The sequence below is a fragment of the Phocoena sinus genome, chromosome 13, assembly GCF_008692025.1.
Source record: "Phocoena sinus isolate mPhoSin1 chromosome 13, mPhoSin1.pri, whole genome shotgun sequence".
Lineage (NCBI taxonomy): Eukaryota > Metazoa > Chordata > Mammalia > Artiodactyla > Phocoenidae > Phocoena > Phocoena sinus.
Window position 1 is genome coordinate 26,938,618 of NC_045775.1, and position 21,197 is coordinate 26,959,814.

The following is a 21,197-nucleotide window of genomic DNA, read 5'->3' on the forward strand; positions in this document are numbered from 1 at the left end:
CAGCCACTGCGCCACCAGGGAAGCCCCGGAAGGATCTTTAAAAAATCCAAATATGACCATGCCATTCTCCTACTCACCTTTAAAACAATGGTTTCTCATTGCCCTTCAGATAAAGTCCATACTCCTTAATATAGCTTACAATACTGTTTATGAGCTATTCCTACCGAACTTTTGGTCTCATCTCTTGTCTCATTCAATACTTCAGTCATTCTAAATGTCTTTTAACTTTTCTTGATTACCATTTTCCCACCCACACTTGGCCTAGCTAAAACTCCTCTGGCTCCTAGACTGTATTAGTGCCCTGCACTTTCATAGGATACTTTATGGTAATTACTTGTTTTATTCTTTGCTGGAGTATAAGAGCAAGAATTGTGTTTGTCCTGCTCACCAATTTATCCTTCTCTTTGCTTGTCTGCAACTTCCTCTACCAGTCACTCTAGTAGCTTGCTTGGTATCTGGTGTCTAATAGATCCTCAGTAAGTATTTGTCAAATAAATGAACTGTCTTTCATAGTTTTGTCATTTCTCTTACTGAACTCAATAATCTTGATTCTCCTGTGGCGTCTCAGAGAATATAATGACAGCACTTTTATCTCATGTCTGTGGTAAGAAAGGAAGATTAAGCTTGAGTGTTGCCAGAATAACAAATGCTATGACACCCTGTTGTTAATCCTTAAAGTGTAAAGGTTTGTAATAATTACCACTCATTTTATCAAAGGATTTAGGCATTTGGAGAAACCCCATGTCTCCATATGAAGGTCATATGAGTGTAAGAACATACACATGGTTATTTATCTCTAAAGACAATATCTGCCATTAGGAGGGAAAAGTATTCAAGAGTTTTTGTTTGTTTTTTCTTACAATAGAGATAGTGCTATAGACAAGACTATCTTTGGAAGTTCTAACATGGCCATTATAATTTCAAAACTATTTCTTGAATAGATATAATATTTCACCTTATACATTTTGCAATCCTAGAGCCAGGAGCAAACTTCGCTGTTATTTTGGTGTATTTCCTAGACACTGTCTGGGAATTTAGTCTACAACATCTCTGACAGTCATTACCTTACTTTGGCTTGAGCACTTTCGGGAATGGGATTCCATTGCTGATGAGGCCACCTGCCCCACTACTAGATGCCCTAGTGTCACAGTATTTTTTCTCCTATTTCCTTCTCCCTTCTCTAAACTAACATTTCTCTTTCTGTCACTTCTAAATGTTGATCTTCTACTTCACCTTAAGTCCTCAACTTAAAAGTCTTTAAATACTGGAAGAGAAGAGGAAGTGTGGACAAAGGGAGACACCTTCCCGAGCACCCAGTGTTTTGCAGGATTGACAGTGGGTACATTTATGTTGCATCACTAACTTCTTAAACAATCTAGTAAAGTAAGTAGCGTTAATGGCGTTTTACTCAAAGTAGTAAAATTCTCCCCATTTGTCTATCTAATGTTGAAATCCAATTTTTAAAAACTTCTAAATGTTCTGAGTCAAGAGCCTGGGATGCTAATTAAGATCTGTTCGTGTATAGTTGCATGGAATTGGCTCCTTTTCACTATTTCTAACATTGAAAGCATGGTTCTTATTGTCCTAGGCAACCTCACAATATTTTTGAGTCTTCACCAGTCACGTTAATGGTCTTTTTTGCTGCATGAAGACATCATGGCCTTTGGAAATCACACCCAACAGAACTCTATTGCCCTTCTGAAGTGAGACCTTCTCTCTTAGAAATAATTCAAGCCCTGGGGAAATTTTGGCTTATTGTGTCCTTTTCAGATTTGTGAGAAAATGTTTATGCTGAGGAGCAATAATTTTCAGTGCAGCCAGAGCGTACCTATCAACACAAAAGCAACTCCTAAGCCATCAAGAGACTAAACAACCTGGACTAAAATCACATTGACATTCTTGTTGAGACAGTCAGGAGTGATTTATAGTCAGAGCTTGATGATCACCACAGCAAATTGTTTTAGAGATTTATTAACATTCCGAAGTCAGTGTTTGGAAATCCACCCATAGAAGTATATTTGGACTAAAATAGTATTTTACACTATGTGTATAAATTTTGGTTTGGTCACACATCGTTTTTAATAGGCTGAATGTTTTAAAAACAATTTGATCTTAAAAATATCATGGCACCAAATAACTACTTCAAATGTATTCTCTTTTTGACTAATTTTGTGGGTGACGTTTAGACAAAAACCACTTATAATTGAAGGGTTTTGGAAATGCTTTAAAACAATGTGGATTATTCAGTGTTTCTATTATCTAACTCTGGGGATTTCTTTCTGTTCTTTTATCAGGTTCTCCAAAGTACTCATTATTCGAGTTGGGTAAACCAGTTCAGCAGACTGAGTCCCCAGTGCATTTTCCAGTGATGATAACTGCCCTTAAAATTCTTTCAGACCTGGGTATCTACCTCTGTGAGACCAGTAAGTAAGTGTTTCTTTAAACTATTTTAGATTATGTAAGAAACTCACCAAAATAATTATGCCAGAAAAACTAAAAGAAACATGTCATGGTATTAACAAGAGTCCTTTGAATGATGAGATTATGGGTAAATTTTTTTCTTTCCTTTTTCATTACTGTCGTATTTTAAATGATGAATGTATATTGCCTTTGTAATAAAGAAGCTTTACTTTTGAAAAAGCAGTTGTAGATACAATAATATCCACACATATGAAATGAGATCTCAGATGACAGAATGCTAAGCAGAGACACAGACACATCTACTGATTGAAGAAACAGATTGCAACCGGAGAGGCCCATTTGGCTCTCAGGTACTGGCTTCTTTACAGATCACAAATATAACTCCAAACATGGTGACAGGTCTTTGGTGCCAGGTTATTTCTAACCTCTTGTGGAAAGTCAGTATCTTCCCCAAACAAATTAGCTGAATAATTTTGGGTTTGACCTAAGAATTAGTTTAGTTAATCTAGGTTGTTTGGTTCTAAGTAATACATTTACTATTCAGTAACAAGAATTAACAAGATAAAAAACCTTCCTGTTTATACAGGAAGGTAATCAAACCTGTCAATTGTCCATTGTTGACTTTTCTTGGGATTGACAGAATTTACGTTAAGGAAATCGGAGAAATGCTGCCCCAAAATGTCCTGGAAGAGGTACCAAGTTCTTATTATGAATAGAGTATAGGCAGATCCTATCACATCTAGAAGGCTAGCAGAAAGTCTAGAAAACTTCTGTCCCAGTGATGTTTACTAAAAGCTAGTTTAAATAAGTAAAACAAACTAAAAAACAATCCCTTAAAATTTTATAGTATCCACTCGTACAAATATATACATATTCAAAGACAAACTTTTTACCATTTTTATTTTATTCTTTCTTTATCCATCCATCCACTCATTCATGAGTTTAGCAAATTCTTTTTTGGGTATCTTCTATATGAGAGGCAAAAATCTTAGCAGTTGGGAAGTACACCAGAGAACTAACACAAAAATTCCTGCATTCATGGAGCTTACGTTCATAGTGCTAGAAAGATTAAAAAGTAAATAAACAAGTAATATATAGAGTACGTCAAGTGGGGATACGTGTTATGATGAAAAATAAATCCAGTAAGAGATGTAGGGCATGCCAGTTGGGAGGTGGGCTTGGAGGGAGAGTGTTGTTTTAAATTATGGTGGTCGGGAAAGGCCTTACCAATAAGGTGACTTGGTTAAGAGATGTAAGAGTTGGTTCTAGACAGCTTTAATATTCCCATTCCAGAAGTGGGACAGCATTGACCCAGTGTTTCCGTTATTTTTATGACACATGAAATAATCCTTCTTTTGATGCTCTAAGAGTAGTACCTTTTGCACAAGAGTATGTTTCCACCTGATTTATACAGCCGGTGAACAGACTTATTCAGATGTCACTCTTCAGTGGTACCACTAAACTAATACAGCCACACATATGGACCTTAGTTTTTTTTCTATTCATTCTCGTGTTTGCCTTCTGAAGTTGACTATGAGCCCATTGAAGGCAGGGATAAGACAATGATATGCTCATCTTGGCAGCCTCAATGCCTTGCCTAGTGTCTAGCAATTGTCAGGTGCTCCATGACTACCAGTTGAACAAATAAACTTTGAGAGTAAAATCGACATTGACTTTAAACAGTTCATGAGTGAATTCCCAATGGCCACGTTTACCTCCTAAACTATCCACAGTGGGTAACTGTCTTACATCACGATGACCTCTCAATTTCTCTAAGTCTTATATGGAGCTGGCATCAAGGACTTGCTCTGTAAAATAAAATGATGGTATGTTTCCAACAGGGATACTTTCGGTATAAGCATCTCTTAGAGGTTGTTTCTAATCCCACTTTCCCCATGACAGTGCTATAAAATGGGACAGCTGTCATGCCAACATTTTTCTACTACTTCTGTGACAGATAATCTGGTTTATATCCTTCTTCTGAGATGGTGTGGAGTGCCATTTTTCACACAAGATTAGGGGGCAAAATTATGACAGCCTTATGATATCCCCACTTGGGAGAGCAATAAAAGGGAAAAAGGGAAACCAAAAAACTTTATTTTATAATTGAGTCCTGATCCAAGGCCATAATAATTGTATGGTTTTGGACCAGTTGCTAAATCTGTGTGAATCCCATGACCTTGTCTGTAAACTGGAAATAATAATCTACCTTACAATATCGTTATGAAGATCAAGTTGTATAATATATGCAAAGCATTTGGTGTAGTGCCTGGTACATAATGTGGATGTTCAGTAGATTATTGTTAATATTTTACTACTATTAATAATACTGTTACTGTTAGAGAAGTTATGCAAATAAGATTTTTTTTACCAGTTGTTGAACGTTTACATGATCCCTGAGGATAACGCTCATCAATATATTTGCTCTTTAAAGTTATCTCCCTCTATATACTTGTAATAATATTAAACCAAGTAATGCTTATAACAATGTACTCTTGAATGTCTTTATCACTTAAGAATATGAAGTGTAACATGTTGTATCAAAAAAATTTTTCAGCTGCTAAATGGGATGGTATTTAATAGGGAACGTTTCCGTGGTTTCAGAGCATCATACATGCTAAGGAACAGATTAGCAGGCATTTCACCATCATGGTGGTTCACACAATCTCTGTCACTTTGATGCTTTTCTTGCAGAAATATAGTCAGTGGAAGTCATTATCTTTTCAGGTAGGAAAGTCATGCTTTAACGGATAGCAGAACTCTAGTCTGATACTTTTTTCTTCTTGTTTCTTTAGAGTCTTGAGACTCTAGGACAGAGACCACCACTAGGCACAAACATCACCTGTTTGCATGATTATGGAGATGGTCTACATGATGTTGAAAATGCCCCTAGTTTTTTGACAACGGCTAAATAACCATGGGGTCAAGTGGACTTGGGAAAGCGGCAACATTAGATGAACTGCTGAGCACTTGCATTGAGATGTTTGGTATGAGCCTTTTCTCCCTTCTGTACATCTTGCTACTCTTACTTCCCCCTGTTCAGATGTAGGTGTTGCCGTGGAACAGAATTCAATCTCCATACCTTGGTATTTAAAGCCTTTTTGATTGACCCCAATCTGTCTCCCCAGTATCACTGCCCTCTGCATTTCCTTCCCTTTACTGCCCACAGCTGATACCCCAGCCATACTGTTCACTTAATGTTTCTGGAACATTCCCTACATCTTTCTACCTCCATGCCTCTATCATATTACTTCACTGAAATTCTACTTCAGAGCTCATTTCAGATGTCACCCTAGATGTTCATAAAATCATTCCTAATCTCCCCTGTCAGGAATGCTGATTGCTTCCTCCACTCTCCCACAGCCCTTTATGACTTTCCTCCACTCTCCCACAGCCCTTTATGACTTTCCTCCACTCTCCCACAGCCCTTTATGACTGTGGTATATGCTGCTGTGATAATTTCTTGGTCTTTTGGCTTAGACAAGAGTGAGTTGCCCAAGCTCCTGCATTCTGCCTTTGTGTATATGTCTTGTATCTCCTACTAGGTTGTAGACTTTACAGCTATATGCCTTTTATGTTGTTCATCTACCTCAGCATTTTGGATTATTCCTTGCACAAACAGAGTCACAGAGGAGTTGTTTGTTGAACTGATTGTTATAGAAAGAGTTAAACCAGACAGAAAAGGGTTGCCAGATAAAATACAGGTTGCTCAGTTAAATTTGAATTGCAGATGACCCACATTTTTAGTATAAGTATGTCCTAAATAGTGCATGGGACATACATATACTAAAAAATTATTTGTGGTTTACTTAATTCAAATTTAACTGTGTCATGTATTTTTATTTGTGAAATTTGGCAACCTTACATCAGAGGAAGGGTGAGACCTACCCACTTAATTTGCAAGGAAATACCAGCAGAAGTAGGAGGAAAATGATAATGGGGTCTACAAGAAAATTTTGACCCTGATGTTTCTCTACTGATATTAGAAAAAGAGAAAAGTAGTATGTACTGTCGTCTCCTCACCTCTCATTTTATTTTATTTTTTAACAGATGACAATGGAGAGCTGAATAATAGTTATTTGCCAAGAATAGTTCTACTTATGCACCGATGGTATTTATCTTCCACTGAGTTGGCAGAAAAACTTCTCTGCATATATCTTTTCAACTACTGTGTAATTTTTACAATCATAAATCAAGTTCTGCATTTAGATAGAGTGTCTAACCACAGCCAGTAAATGAAGATGAATAAAGTCTTCAGTCGGTTATCCAGCTGTTTTGTGAATATATATACATGTCTAGACAAAACATCTGGATGATTGACCAAATAGTTAACTATCCATCTGGATGTGTTGACTCTGCTTGGAAATAATCACTAGATATAAAATGAAACAGGAGCTGTAGACTGAATGTTTCTAACTTGTCTTAAATATTTCTGCTGTTAGTATAATGAAAGAATATTTAACACTGATTCAAGAGCTAATTTATTCCTTTTAGGAATGCAGAATGGTGGACCTAGAGGATACAGTTTAGACATATGGAAATGCCAGCCAAAATAATATGATCTGGCTCAGGCATAAACACCACCTAAAATTTCACACTTCCCTTGCTGGCAAGACACAAGGAATATTCTAGCAGGTTTATTACAATTTGTTAATTGATATTAATTTTAAATTTTCTTCTGATATAAAAGCAAAAAAAGAATCCATAGTTAGAAATCCCATTCTATAATAAGGGCTTTTAGCAGTCCACCACTTTTGTACACGGTACAGTCCTAAAAGGTAGTTAAAAGCCAAATGACTGAAAATGGCTACAAAACAGTCACACATTTATACGGAGGTTTTATTCCCCGAGATCTAATGTTTATTATATAACCACTAATGTTGGTTCCTACAGTCTTTGCCGGCTGCAAGCCCAGGGGTCCCGCAGATGAGTGAGAAGCTTTGCAGGACAAGGGGAGCCTCAGAGGGAGAGGGTCCATTGAGTACTATTAGGGCCAGCGTGGCTTCCATCTGCTTACTTCAAGCTTCCTCCACTTTCTACTTCTTTCTTCCAACATGCATGGATGTTAGAGAAGATAAGGGGACATTCACCCTGAACAGAGGTTCCTGGAAGTGAGCAAGATACTAGTACCCAGTGGTCCAAGGATTCCACAGGTCCCACTATTGAAGGGCAGTACATAGAGAAGGATGGAGGGAACTGACTCAGTCTGGTCCATCCCGCCTCAGGATCCAAACAGTGTCCAAAAATGTGCCCACAAGCAGCACCCTCATCATTAGTATGTCTGCTGCTATATGAAACACAAATAGAAAGGGATATTTAGACACAGTAAAGTTTAATATCTGAAAGTACAGATTGTATGAAAGTTGAAACTGCCTATGCATTAACATTTCTTTGGATTCCTTGCTCACTGCATATCCATGGTGCCTGGCATATAGCAGGAGCTCAATATATGTTAGTTAAAAAGAGTATGACTAAATAGACTTGAAACTAAATCACAACACGACATGTGTATTAATATACCCAAAAATGACATTTTCAAATACTAAAGAAATTAGAGTACTTATATAAAGCATTAATCCTATATATAAAATCTTTTTGACTAAAATGGTACTTTTAGGTACTATTGATTTTAAATCATCTATAGTTGGTAGTATATTTGTAATTACAGTTGACAGTCATCACTTGGTACTTTCTCAGGAAGGTAAAACTAATTTTATAAATGGCTTCTCTTCCAGACCAAAACAATACATCCCAGAGCAATAATACATTGTGTCAATTATTTAGCACTGATGTCATCAGAACACACTTTTCTCTCCATTTGAAGGTACACATAACCCTAATATTCCTAGTACGGCCCTCTTATTAGGAATTCATCTAAATTGATCAAACAGCTGCAGGTCTGTGCAAAGGAAACAACGTGCAAGGATTTTTCTTTAACTAGTGTACGTATCGAAATGCCAGTGGAGAAAGCTGTGATGAATTTCGATTAAAGATCTGTTACTTCATGAGGTAAATATTTACGAATTTAATTGTCTTGTGGTTTCTAGTTCTGCGATTGTTGACAGTTTCCTTTTCACCATACAACAGACCTAGTCTGACAATAGAATCGACTCAAGTCCCCCTTTTATTGATTTTATTAAAACTGGCCCTTCTCTGTTCCTGGGAGTAGAATTCATCTTTCTTTTGGACTGTAGATCAAGCAGTGGTCAATGTGATTAGGGAATGAAAGCAGCTCTTAGAGTACATTCATTTTTTTTCTACTCCCTCACCATACACATTCCCACCTACTTGCCATGAATTGGGATAAGGGTTTCTTCTCAGCGGTGGTTCTGAAGAGAGAGAAAGAAAGGCTCAGGGTGGGAGTGGTGGATTTGAGTCCTTGATTAAAGGAGGGAAGAGGGAGACTCAATGTGATGGATGAGGGATGGGAGATTGCTAATTTGGCATGTGGTCTTGATGCATTGTAAAATGTAATCTGTAAAATGATACCATGGTTTCCATAGAGGTCTAGCTTGAAATCTTCCAGTTGTCAAAAATACTTGATGCCTTTCAGGTACTGGATTCTGAAGTTTCCCGCAGAGTTTAATTTGGACCTCGGTTTGATCCGTATGACTGAGGAATTCCGGGAAGTAGCTAGTCAACTAGGATATGAGAAACACGTCAGCCTCATCGACATATCCAGCATGTAAGAGTGGCACAAGCTTCTTTCAAACAAGATGAGCCCACTGTTTGAGGGAGGGGGTAGTGATGACCCCACTTGACCTCCATCCATACCATTTCAGAATCAAGGTGTGCTTCTCTGAGGAAAGCTTTGATGCAATGAGCACAGTCCCATTGGACAGAGTTTCTCTCTCCAAGCTTCAATTTCTGTATTTGTAAAATGGGGATTGTACTTTCTCATGGGGTATTATGAGCATCCAATGAATACCTGAGATAATATGTGAAAGCATTTGGCACATAATAGATGCTCAGTACTTGGTTACTGAATCTAGTCTCCTATACCCTTGCCACTCATAGTGTGGTCTGTGGATCAGCAGCATTGGCATCACCTGGGAGCTCAACAGAAATGCAGAATCTCAGGCCCCACCCTAAACCTGCTGAACTGGAAACTGCATTTTAATAAGATCCCCAGCTGATTCATATGATCATTCAAGTTTGAGATGCTCTGAGGTCAGCCTGAGGCTGTACAAATGTTGACCGTAGTTGTGCCATGAACTCGTTAGCTCAGTGGTTAGGAACTTGGTGCTAATTAGGCTAGCATTTTATATTGACTAGCTAACTTTGTAGACAAAACTATTTTAGGCCTGTAAGTATGGTTAGCCATATTGCAAATATGTGCTCTTGTGTCCTAGGCATTCATACTCTAGTCTCTTTTCCTAGAATACTTCTTCAAGAGTGATCAATGGTGAGTGATCCAGGGGTTATTAGGGATGTTGTTAAAAGTAAGGATTATTCAGCCTGACTCCTCTACTTACTAGCTGTGTGATCTTGGGTAAAATTTTAACCTCTCTGTGCCTATATTTTCTCATCTATAAAATGGGAGTAATAGTAGTAATACCTGGTACAGTTGTTGTGAAGATTTAATGAGTTAATACTTGTGATTATAGTGGTGCCTGGGACATCTAAGAGTTTGATAAATGTTTATACTAAAAAATACAGATTATTCAGATTATTCATTCCTAGTAAATCAGAATCTCTGGTAGTGAGGTCTAGGTCTCTGTCTTTATAACAAGCTTTTCAAATAATCCATATGTTGCTGAAGTGTGAGAACCAGCTTTTTTTGATGGTTTCCATCACCACCTATATATTGATAAACTCCAAAATTTATATACCTAGCCCTAACCTCTCCCTCATGATCCAAACCTTACTGGTCACAGGAAAGACCAAGTAAGGGATTCTGGATGAATCAGTGCAAACCTACCCTGTATGGAAAAACAACTTGAAGTTTATATTCTATTGGCAATGGGTCAGTGGTTTTCTCTTCAAATATGAAGGACTGGGCGTGTATTTTGCACAAGCCCCTGGAGGCAGGCCAAGAGTTACACAGTCAGTAGGTTAATAACTTCCATTGAGTGAAATGAGCTTTCAGCACATTGACCAGACTCACTCTTCTTTTATAGTCCTTCCTATGACTGGATGAGAAGAGTCACACAGAGGAAAAAAGTATCCAAGAAGGGAAAAGCCTGTCTGCTCTTTGACCATCTGGAGCCCATTGAATTGGCTGAGCACCTCACTTTTCTGGAGCATAAATCTTTTAGAAGGATCTCAGTAAGAAACTGGACACTTACTCTTCCAAGGATAACAACCACCATGCCAACTTTACCAAGAGCTGCATTTTCATACTCTGAAGTGTTGGCAGCCTCTGTCACTGTGCTCCACTGGAAAAGTGCCCTTAACTCACAGGAACAATCCCTTTTAACCAAAGATAAATATTATCCTGTCTTTATTTTATGGCTCAGGAGCTATATTTCTGTTGCTATTTTCAATGTCTCCTTTCATAGGATTAAAGCATGATTTTCTAAATATTCAGTGGAGATTTAACCATTCAAGGTTTATTTAGCTCTGTTGACTTCTCCCAAGTGAACATGTTTAGCTAGGCCCTTCATTTTGGGAGAAGAAATATTTATTTAGGTTGGGATATGTATAAATACCTGATTATGGATATAGGTTGAAAATAGGAATTGTAAGCTTTCAGGAGAATCTCAACATCAGGTTGTTTCTTTCTCAGGGATGGATATCCTGGATTAAATTTTTCTTTCCTATTCTGTCTTGATAGAGTTCCTCCTCTGCATCCCTTTTCTTCCCCCTGACTGTGATCTCTTCCTAGCCACCTACTCACTATCCATTTGTTATGATATTTCCACAATGGTTCACAAACAGCCTTTGTATTTGTCTAACCAAGCTCTGGGGAAGTCACTCCTCCTTTTCCAAGATGCCAAAGAATGAATTACGTTATTGCTTGCAAAGAAGAACATGAGGTTAGAAGTATGGATTTCTGAAAGACTGATTCTTTTCACTAAGTAACCCTACTTGGAGAAGACCTTTTGATTCCCCACAGGCAGGCCATAAGAGGGAATCCCCTGCTCTGTTTATATGGTAGGAGGCTCATATGTATCTGATGACATCCATGCTGACTTCCTGAAAATGTGTCAGTTTTGCCAAAGAGCAGCCTTACTCAACTTCTGTTTTTTCTCTTTTCTTCTTGAAAACACATTGCAAACTTATTCTGACTTGAAATTATAATATTTATATTCATTTCCTCTTCTTTAATGATGTATGCCATTGTATCTCGAACTTGCCTGACCATTGGAATCACCAGTAGTGGGTGAAAAATGGAGATTCTTAGGTTATTCCTCTGGAACAGTGATCCTTTATGTCTGACATGTTCCCCCAAACCAGTATTTTAGCAAATGCCCCAGGTGGATCTTATGATCCAGCAAATTTTGGACTCACTGGAATATGACTTTGAGTCTTGTCCCTTCCTCCTCCCATCAACACTGTGGTGTGTAATAAGTGTGCATCTGGGTGTGGAAGAGTGAAATGCAGCAAAATAACATGTTAAAGATACAGATATATTCAAACTTGTAAGATGCCATTATAAATGTGAAATGAAAGAAATCGTTTTGCTGTTGTGAAACATTATCTCACCCCTTCCATGCAACATTCTAATTTATAATTTTTTCAAAGACTCCATTATAATTCAGAGTCTCTGAATCTTCCTTTACTAGTTCACTGATTACCAAAGCTATGTCATCCATGGCTGCCTGGAGAATAACCCAACCTTGGAGAGATCTATTGCTTTATTTAATGGAATCTCTAAGTGGGTCCAGTTGATGGTTCTAAGCAAACCAACCCCTCAGCAAAGGGCAGAAGTCATCACAAAGTTTATCAATGTTGCCAAGGTATGTATGTCTGTTAATTAGACTGGGATTCTCAAAGGATTCTAGATATTCATTCTCTCTACTGAGAAAAGTCATTGAAAAAATTTGGAGTTCACAATATAAAAGCCAATTAAAATACCCATAAATGTCTAATGAGCAAATATACTTCTCTCATGCAAGAAGATTGCTTTTAATTGGCCATATTTGGAAGCATTTAATGTAGCTATTTTTCTGTGTAATGACTGATATATTTTTCTAGTGGATTTCATTTGTACTTCATTTTGAATTGATACTATTTTCCCTACATCCTTGTTGTTAAATTGTAGGACTTCATTTGTACCTCAAAAAGGTCAGAATAATTCAAAAATTGTTACAAAGTATTGAAGTTAACCTTTTCTATTGCAGAAGCTCCTTCAGCTCAAAAATTTTAACACCCTGATGGCAGTGGTAGGAGGCCTTAGTCATAGTTCCATTTCCCGGCTCAAAGAGACCCATTCTCATCTTTCTTCAGAAGTTACAAAGGTACAGTGGATCAGATCATAACCCAAGTAGAAAGTTCGTTTGTAAATTGTTTGGGGGTAGGATGATCCTAACAAATGTCACTCAGCATGGGAAAGTTTTCTTCTTAGACAATAGGAGGTTACAGCCATACCACCTGGAAAAACAGATTAGAGGTGGCAACAAGTGTCCTAATAGGAATGCTTTGAACACCGTTAACATATTGCAGTTGTAAATATTCAAAAAATATGTGTTTGGTGCTTACTATGTGATAGGCATTGTGAAATACGTGGGGGTTACAAGGCAAATATGACAGAAATCATTCCTACCGTCCCGTCCTCAAATGAAGTCATTGAACACCTGCTCTCTTCATAGTACTGTGTTCAACACGGTGGAAGACACAAAGGAAGGGGAGGCAGAAAGAAATCTTTTGTATAGAAAGCCCTCAGATTTATAGCTCAGTTTTCAGGGATAAAAAAAAAAATTAAGCAATGATTGTTTCCCAAACTGAACTTTTTCTGCCATATTTATTTCCAGACCACAGTAATATTTCTCCTTATTGAGCAAAAAAGAACATTTCATCCTTATGAAAAGATTTCCTTGTAAGCGTGTACTTTGTTATATCAGTAAGGACACTTTCAGCTGTAAGTTAAAAAAAAAAATCTTGGAATTGCTTAAACAATAAGGAAATGGATCGTCTCACATACCTGAAAGTCCAGAGGCAAGGCCAAGTCCAGGCATGGTCTGATCAGAGCTCTGGCTCAGTCGCTCTGTATTCCTCTGAGTATGAGGTTTTTGTTTTAGTTTTTGTTTTTCATCGGATTGGTTTCCCTCCTGATTGGTCTGTCTGCAGCAACGGGAAAATTATGCTTTCTTGTTTATGAAAGTTGGAGATAGGGAAAACCTCTATTCAGCTCCACACCCATGGAATAAAAGACCTTCTTTTTTTAGACAGATTGGACCATCTCAAATCACATGCCCACCCCTGGGCCAATAACAGTATCCAGAGGGATACAATGTACTGATTGGCTTAACTCTGTGTTTCTGAACCAATCACAAACCAGAGGGATGGAATTATGAAGATGGTAGATCAGAACCCATCCTTGGATCTGGGCACGGAAACAGCGTCATCCGAGACACATGGGAAAGAGTAGACTGATCAAAAGTAGACACACGAGTCTATTAGGAAGGTATGGCTGCCGTTAGGCAACCAACAATAGCTTGTGCATATAAACAGGAGAATATAAACCACAGAAGCACTGCTGAGTGACCTCAAACACTGCACCCTTTCCAAGTATAATGGGGCTCATTATGTGTTTCATTTTCCTTTAGATTAGTAATGAATTTCCAGTAAAGAGCAAAACATATTTTAAATGTTGTAAAGAATAAGAATTCAGTGGAGGCTCATAGAAGCTTGCAACCACCAGTATGTCTTCAAAAATTATTTATTTGAACTCCTCTTTCTTACAGAAAAGAAAACTGAGGTCCCCAAAAGTGAAGTGACTTGCTTAAGGTCACCCTCCTAGTTAGTGGCAGAGTCCAAAACCACAGCTATCTCACACATCAGTATGACTGTTCCTACCCCATACTGGCCCCTTCAAGTTATATCTTGAATGCAACTTTCTTGGAACAACTAGGAAATTTTAATATACTACATACTTCAATACAATACATGCTTGTATTTGTGGATTGTAATATTTCCATGAATTACAAAATACTTATATATACATGATGCTATTTAACATCTCAACACCCCTAGTAGGTAGGCAGAGGTGTGGGCTATTTCTCTTTTGACGCAGAATGGAACAGGCTGTCCAACTCATAGCCAAGCCTAGTACATTTTTCTAACTTTCTTTTCCCTGGTTAATATTTCCCTGCATCAACGTTGGTGCAATTGATACTTCTTTCAGTAGGCGAGGAATTTCCTAGCCACACACTGTTGGGCCTGAGCGTGGGCAGAAGGGAAGGCTGTTTGAAAATACTACTTTTCCATCTGTTCCCAGAACTGGAATGAAATGACAGAGCTGGTCTCCTCCAACGGCAATTACTGTAATTACCGCAAGGCCTTTGCCGACTGTGATGGCTTCAAAATCCCAATCCTTGGCGTCCACTTGAAAGACTTGATAGCAGTCCATGTCATTTTCCCAGACTGGATGGAGGAGAACAAAGTGAACATTGTGAAAATGCACCAGCTCTCCGTTACCTTGAGTGAACTGGTCTCCCTGCAGAATGCCTCTCACCACTTGGAACCCAACCTGGATTTGATCAACTTGCTCACGGTGAGTCCAACGGACTGGAGTTTGTGCTAATAACTCTCCTGCACCTCACTTCCCAGGGTATGCAGGAAGATCCATGCCAGCAATTCACAATGGGGGTGGGGGAGGGGTTGAATTCAGGGTCAGTAGATGGGAAGAAATCTCAAAGGATGAAGGGAGGGAAACACACCTGTAACCCAAATGACTTGAGACACCAATCTCCGAGCAAAGAAAGTTCCCTTTGCTTTGAGGGTCCCAGTCTCAGCCTCCACGGCTCTGGCTTCTGCAATTCTTAGAGAGGCCCTCCAGCCCTGTCCTCAGTGCCTCATCACACTCATCTAATTCATCACCCCCTTCTATATGCCCTCAACTCATCGGCTTCTCTTGATCCTCACTGCACTGCTGTAGTTGAAGCCTGGAGTAATTCGGGGACCTGCTCTGAGATCTCCCTCCCCGTGACCCCCACCAACCTCCCCAAACCACCAGATACAGTTCCCAGGCTGCCACTGGAGCCCTTCACGACTTGTTTTCTGACTATCAGTTTCTCCTCGTTTGTCATCACCTGATCCCGCATCACACCTGCCTTTGAGGAATGTGGGACTTATACTTTCCACCACAAATTGCTGCCTTCTACTTTCTGGCTTTGCATTTTCTTGGAAAATTCCTTCCTTACCCACCCCCCAACCCCACCATGACTAGCTTAAATTCAAAAGCCTCTATCTTTCTGGAGCATTCTCTGTTTCCTTCCAAAGCAGTAAGGCATCTGTCACATGTGTTGCCCTTGTACCTTGTACTTTTTTATCTATAGGAGGTATCACTTGACATTAGATTTTTTTTCGATTTACCTGCCTTATACATCGCCCGTCCCCAGCACCTCTCACAGTATTGCATAACATCTTAACGGAAAAACCTGAAAGAACTTTTTGGCCCACCCAATACCTGGCATATTTAGGAGCTCAGCAGATGAACTGGGTGCTGTATTTGGGAGTGGGTTGGAAGAAATTGACCTACTGCTCATACGTTTTGGCCTTGGTGGCACACACCATTAGCTGGTCTCTAGGTCCTAGCACTTTTAGACACACAGGTGTGTAGCAGAGAACATTTCCCATTGGCTGCTTCTTTGTCAGGGGGAAAGAGGCATAAGCAAATTCTCTCACCCTTGCTTAAACAAGTGGAGGAGCAACTTCCTTGTTTGGGTTTATGACACTGTAGCATCTGAAACTTGGCTGCAACACCGAATTGACTACTTTCCTCCAGTGGCCATGGGGAATGAAAACAAGAAACCCTCTGGAACTCCAAAGAGCTAAATCCTCTAGGACTGCTGCATTGGGATAAGAGTGCAGTTCCTAGACCTTCTCACAAACTGTTCCTAGAACACAGAATTGTTTACCAAAGAAGAGAACCCCTAGGTGTAGGCAATAATGGTAGCTGCATTCTTAGTATAAAGCAGAAGTGGCCAACACACAGAAGCACAAATCTCTTGGGGTTGAGTTTGTGTAACAAATAGTAAACACCCAGACATTCTCTATTAGGGTGGGGGAACCTCACAAAAATCCAGGCAGCTGCCTTTATTAACCATTTGCCATGTAAATCTGTTTCCATGAATAAGTGACCAGAGTTACAGCCCCAATCAGACTGTAACCCCACAGCCACAGGTGATGTCTGAAGACCAGTCTCAGGGGGTAGCCTAGGCTCCAAGTGTCTGTGCTCAGGCTGCCTCCACGAGCTGGGGGAGAACTTCATGAGCAGCTGCCTATGCTGGGCAATTCCTCATCTGGATAAAAAATAATGATGGAGTAGGGAAAAGAAATTTGAATTGTAATGCAGCAGGCAACATCAGGACAGATATTTGAGAAATACTAAAGGATTTGGAATGAAATTTTGGGGCTGCAGATGGAAAATCTGAACTCCAGAAGTAAAAGCTAAGAAATAATTCATTTTTGCTGGAAACGAAAGAAAAAAGAAAAAGACTCAATCTCTCAGTCTCTCTGTGTATCTCTCTCTCTCTCTCTCTCTCTCTCTCTCTCTCTCTCTCTCAGGAATTGAAGGAAAATTTAGAAGCCACCAAGCACCATATTTAGTCACAGCAGCATTGTATAGTATAGTGTAACATAGTGGCAAGAGTCTCAGATGGGAGACATAACTTTTTGTCCTGCCTCTGCAGTTACTTAGCTTTGTCTCCTTGCTAACTAGTCTTGACTTTGGATTTTTCCTAAAGGGTTTTGTGCTCATTTGTAAGATCTCATCCAGCTCTAAACTTCTGTGGTGCTAGATGTAAGGAATGGTGGAGCCTTGGGACTAAGGAACCAAGTGTCAACTTAATTCTGTGGTTCCGGCCCAGTGGCTCATCAGGATAGCACAGTTCCACAGATGAGCACAATGGTCAAGCCAGTTTCTATTTAAAGCCAAAAGCCCTCCTCTCTCCCCACAACCAAGGAGAAAGTTCGGTGCATTCATTCTTCCTGGCCCTAGGCAGATTAATCTCCTCAGAATGAGGATGGAGGAGACTCCCAGGAGGTGTTCACTGGAGCCCAGTGAGCATTTCATGAACCACATACACGTTGAGATTAGAACCATACGTTGACTGCAGCTGCCCAAATGCATGTGAGGTCGTTCTTATTAAGCACAGCATTGAAGGGGTGATTCTTTTTGCTCCAAGACTCTAGGTCAAGTTTCTGCCTGAAGTGACTGCTTCTAAACATGGTCCCAGGTGAGGAAGCTGATATATGATTGAGAGCCCTGGAAGAAAGAAAATGAGAACTCTTAAGTTAATGAACAATTACTAAATGCATGCTCTGTGCAGTAGGCTGTATAGCAATGCTTGAACTTTCTGTAATAGTTGATTACAGTTTTCACAGCACTTTTCACATACATTTCCTCAGTAGATTCTCACACATACCCTGTGATGTAGCCTGGGCAGGTCAGAGGGTGTAACATCACCCCTGCCCCTTCCTATTTTAGAAATGAAGAAGCTGCGATTCATAACGGACAAAAGGCTTGCAAATAGCCAACTTCTGAATCCCAGTTTGTGGCTCTCTCTCTCTCTCTTCTCTCTGATGGACATTTACTCTGTAATGTGGGAATATTGTTGACATTTACTTTATTTTGCATCTGTGAAAATTAAATAATCTCTCTCCCTCTTCATGGGTGTGTAAAGAAAGAGTTAATTACAAAATGAAATCTATGCGAGCAGGGACTATGTTTGCCATTTTTATCATTGTAATCTGAGCCCCCTGAACAGTACTGGCACATGAAGGAAAGAGGACCACACTGCCAAACTGTTGGGATTTGGATTGTTCCCCTTTTTAGGGAAGATCTGGAGAAGACATTTTCCACTGTGATCCCAATTCATGTAACCAGGAGCTTTTAAACTGATGCTTCTTGTTTCATGGTATACGAAATAGTCTGATTTTTTTCATAGTATTTTTAGATCTATCAGTTACATTTACCATTCTGAGTATATGCAAATTACTGGAAAGCCCCTGTATTTTTACAATCGAAGAAGAAGAAGAAGAAAGAAGAAGAGGAGGAGGAAGAGGAAGAATTGCAAAAATGGTGAATGGAGATAGTTTGATGGCCAAGTGTGTGTTATTTTACAATTCTCCAGTCAAGACAATGTCGGTCCTGAGGTGCAGACTTAATCCACAGCCATCTTTGCTGATAGGCTTGGATGTAAAAGCAACAACCTGAAACAGTGACTCAGAACATTTTTTAGAAACAAACAAGCTTAAAATATGTTAGACACAAATAAATATTTTTGAAACCCCATTGACAAGCTGCCTATATTATTTAAAAGTAGAACAGATCACTTTGTGCAGGGCCGTAAGGCCCAGAGGAGATCCGAGAAAGCAAATAGGATCACGGCTTGGAAAGCAGAAAGATGGCTAGAGTTAACCCAGAAGGCGGCTCTGCACTCGTGGATGAGGACAGTGGCATTTGGCTGCTGCACTGATTGGGAGCCAAACCCTGCAGTTTCCATCTGTGTGGCCCTCTGAACAAATCCCATTGGACACCATTAGCTCATTTAATCCTCACAACAATCCTGGGAGGGAGCTATTATTGATGATTCCCATTTTACAGATCAAGAGACAGACTCAAGAAGGTTAATGACTTGCCTAGGTTCATACGACCACTAATAAATGGAGAGCAAACATTGGGAGAAAACAAAAATATTTCCATCATAGAGTCAGATATCTGTCCCTGTGACATATGAAAATACTCAGGGATGTTCTGTGTCTTTTGAAAGAGCATCTCCCCTATTTAGTGTGTGGCTTATTTGGGTTTCTGGTTGGATGTTCTTGCACTGCTGGCATCTCCTTTCCGGCAGATGCCAGTGCTGTCATCAGAGGAAGAGTCAGGAGGACAGGAACATACTCATCAAAGCCCGGATTAACTCCTGACAACAGGACATCAAAAGGAAGAAGTCAGTCAGTTTTCTGTCTATGTCACATTCACAGTGCAAGGTAGCAAACTAGGACTGGGATTATGGAGGTGGAATTACAAAGGTACTGTCTCCTTTCATGAAGCTTAGAGACCAGTAGAGTCTTCTGTTGTGGAATTTACAAAACAGTGGGCAACTGCCCATGGCAGATGTGTTTTATTTGGCCCACATGGAATCATAAAAAAAAATTTGTTATTAGTTGCCAGTGCTTAAAAATGAGGATATTTTATATAAAACTCTAGATTTCTGACTTCTCTTGACAAATTAGATGTGGCAATTGTCATCAAACTGACAACAATTTGCCTTAGATGAGTAGTGGCTATCTCCCATTCATCAGTGATCACACCTTCCCCTATTGCTTCCCTAACCCAGAGATCCAGTGTCAAATTCCACTTATCAGCACAAATTTTTCTTATTGTTGAACTATGAGGAGAGATCCCCAAGTTAATCATATCTGCAAAACTCTTTTACCAAATACATTGTTATACCAATGTCTCTATCACAATATCCCTTTCATACATCTCCCTTCACTCTTTTATATGGTGAGCTGGTTCCTCAAAGCATTTGTTTTGTGACATGCGGACAGTTCCTCTCCTGAAAAAAGGCAGGGCCCCTGGAGGTAGAAGTGACTGATGTTCAGAGGAAGGTGGATACAGTGTGCATTCTTTGTGAGCATGATTTTCATGATCTGAAATGATACTGGGGCAATTTTATAGTAACGTCAATTTTATTATGCTTAAAAAAACCTTTAGATGACAAAGTCTAGATAATGCAATACATGACCAGATATATGAAATCCTTAATTTAACTGCTGTATTTAGTAGCTAGAATAGTGACTACAATGGTCCCCGCCATATATTAGGTGACCAATAAATATTTGTTGAATGAATGATGCAAAAATGACAGTTTATAATGCCAGTTTCTTTTTTTAAAAAATGAGATAGAACAGCAAGATAAATCCTTGAAAGACATCCTGTGCCTCTGAGTTTTCTCTTGCTCCTAAGCACCAGGCACTGAGCTGGAGATAAAGGGATCCTTGATGTTACAGGCTAGGACCAGGGACAGGTGTATAAAATAAGACTTGGAAATGGAATAAAGCCTTTCACATTAAGACTTTATCTTTAGACAAAATATGTCAAAGGAAAATTTTCATGCTTAAAATGGTCAGAGAAAGGACAGGGCACCTGGTTCTCTTCCCTGTTGATAAAATGGTATGATTCATCAGGTTCTTAACATTGAAGGGCACGTGTGGGAATTATCCAGGCTTATTTTAAATCTTATGACTTCTGTTTTAGGTAAGTGGGACCATGCATTTTAAGGTTTTGCAGATTTTATCCACGCAGTTTAATCTTCATTTACATTCTTATCCTTGCCTACCCTAATCTTTCTCTCTGTCTTTATTTCTCCAAGTCCTCCCAGTTAGGTCCCAGTTCACAAGTTCCTCTGTGAATCCATCCTGATCATTTCTGTCCTCAGTGGCCCCCACACATAATAATAAGAGTAGTTGTAACAGCTATAATAATAACAATAACATCAACAACACCAGATTACATTTCCTGAGATTTCACTGTGTACTAGGTCCTGTGTGAAATACTTTACATGCATTATTTCATTTGATCCTGATAAAAATCCAATTAGATAGGGACTTTTGTGATCATTTCCATTTTACAGAAGTGGAAACTGAGTGTCAGAGAGGAAATA

General features: G+C 39.2%; 1 protein-coding gene across 5 annotated transcripts in view; it reads left to right on the forward strand.

Annotated features, from left to right (window-relative positions):
• RASGRP3 (RAS guanyl releasing protein 3) overlaps positions 1–21,197 on the forward strand; it is a 102,871-nt gene that overhangs the window by 58,154 nt on the left and 23,520 nt on the right. For 2 of the 5 annotated variants that reach the window (XM_032653556.1, XM_032653555.1), the window contains exons 2-10: positions 2,295–2,423; positions 5,217–5,408; positions 6,472–6,574; positions 8,368–8,430; positions 8,975–9,106; positions 10,542–10,689; positions 12,150–12,323; positions 12,708–12,824; positions 14,804–15,079. In XM_032653556.1, coding sequence (XP_032509447.1) covers positions 5,339–5,408; positions 6,472–6,574; positions 8,368–8,430; positions 8,975–9,106; positions 10,542–10,689; positions 12,150–12,323; positions 12,708–12,824; positions 14,804–15,079 — 1,083 coding nt within the window. In that variant the 5' untranslated portion in view covers positions 2,295–2,423; positions 5,217–5,338. Of the gene's footprint in view, positions 1–2,294; positions 2,428–5,216; positions 5,409–6,471; positions 6,575–8,367; positions 8,431–8,974; positions 9,107–9,178; positions 9,211–10,541; positions 10,690–12,149; positions 12,324–12,707; positions 12,825–14,803; positions 15,080–21,197 lie in introns of those variants that run through there. The other 3 variants (XM_032653557.1, XM_032653558.1, XM_032653559.1) reach the window with 3 other exon arrangements.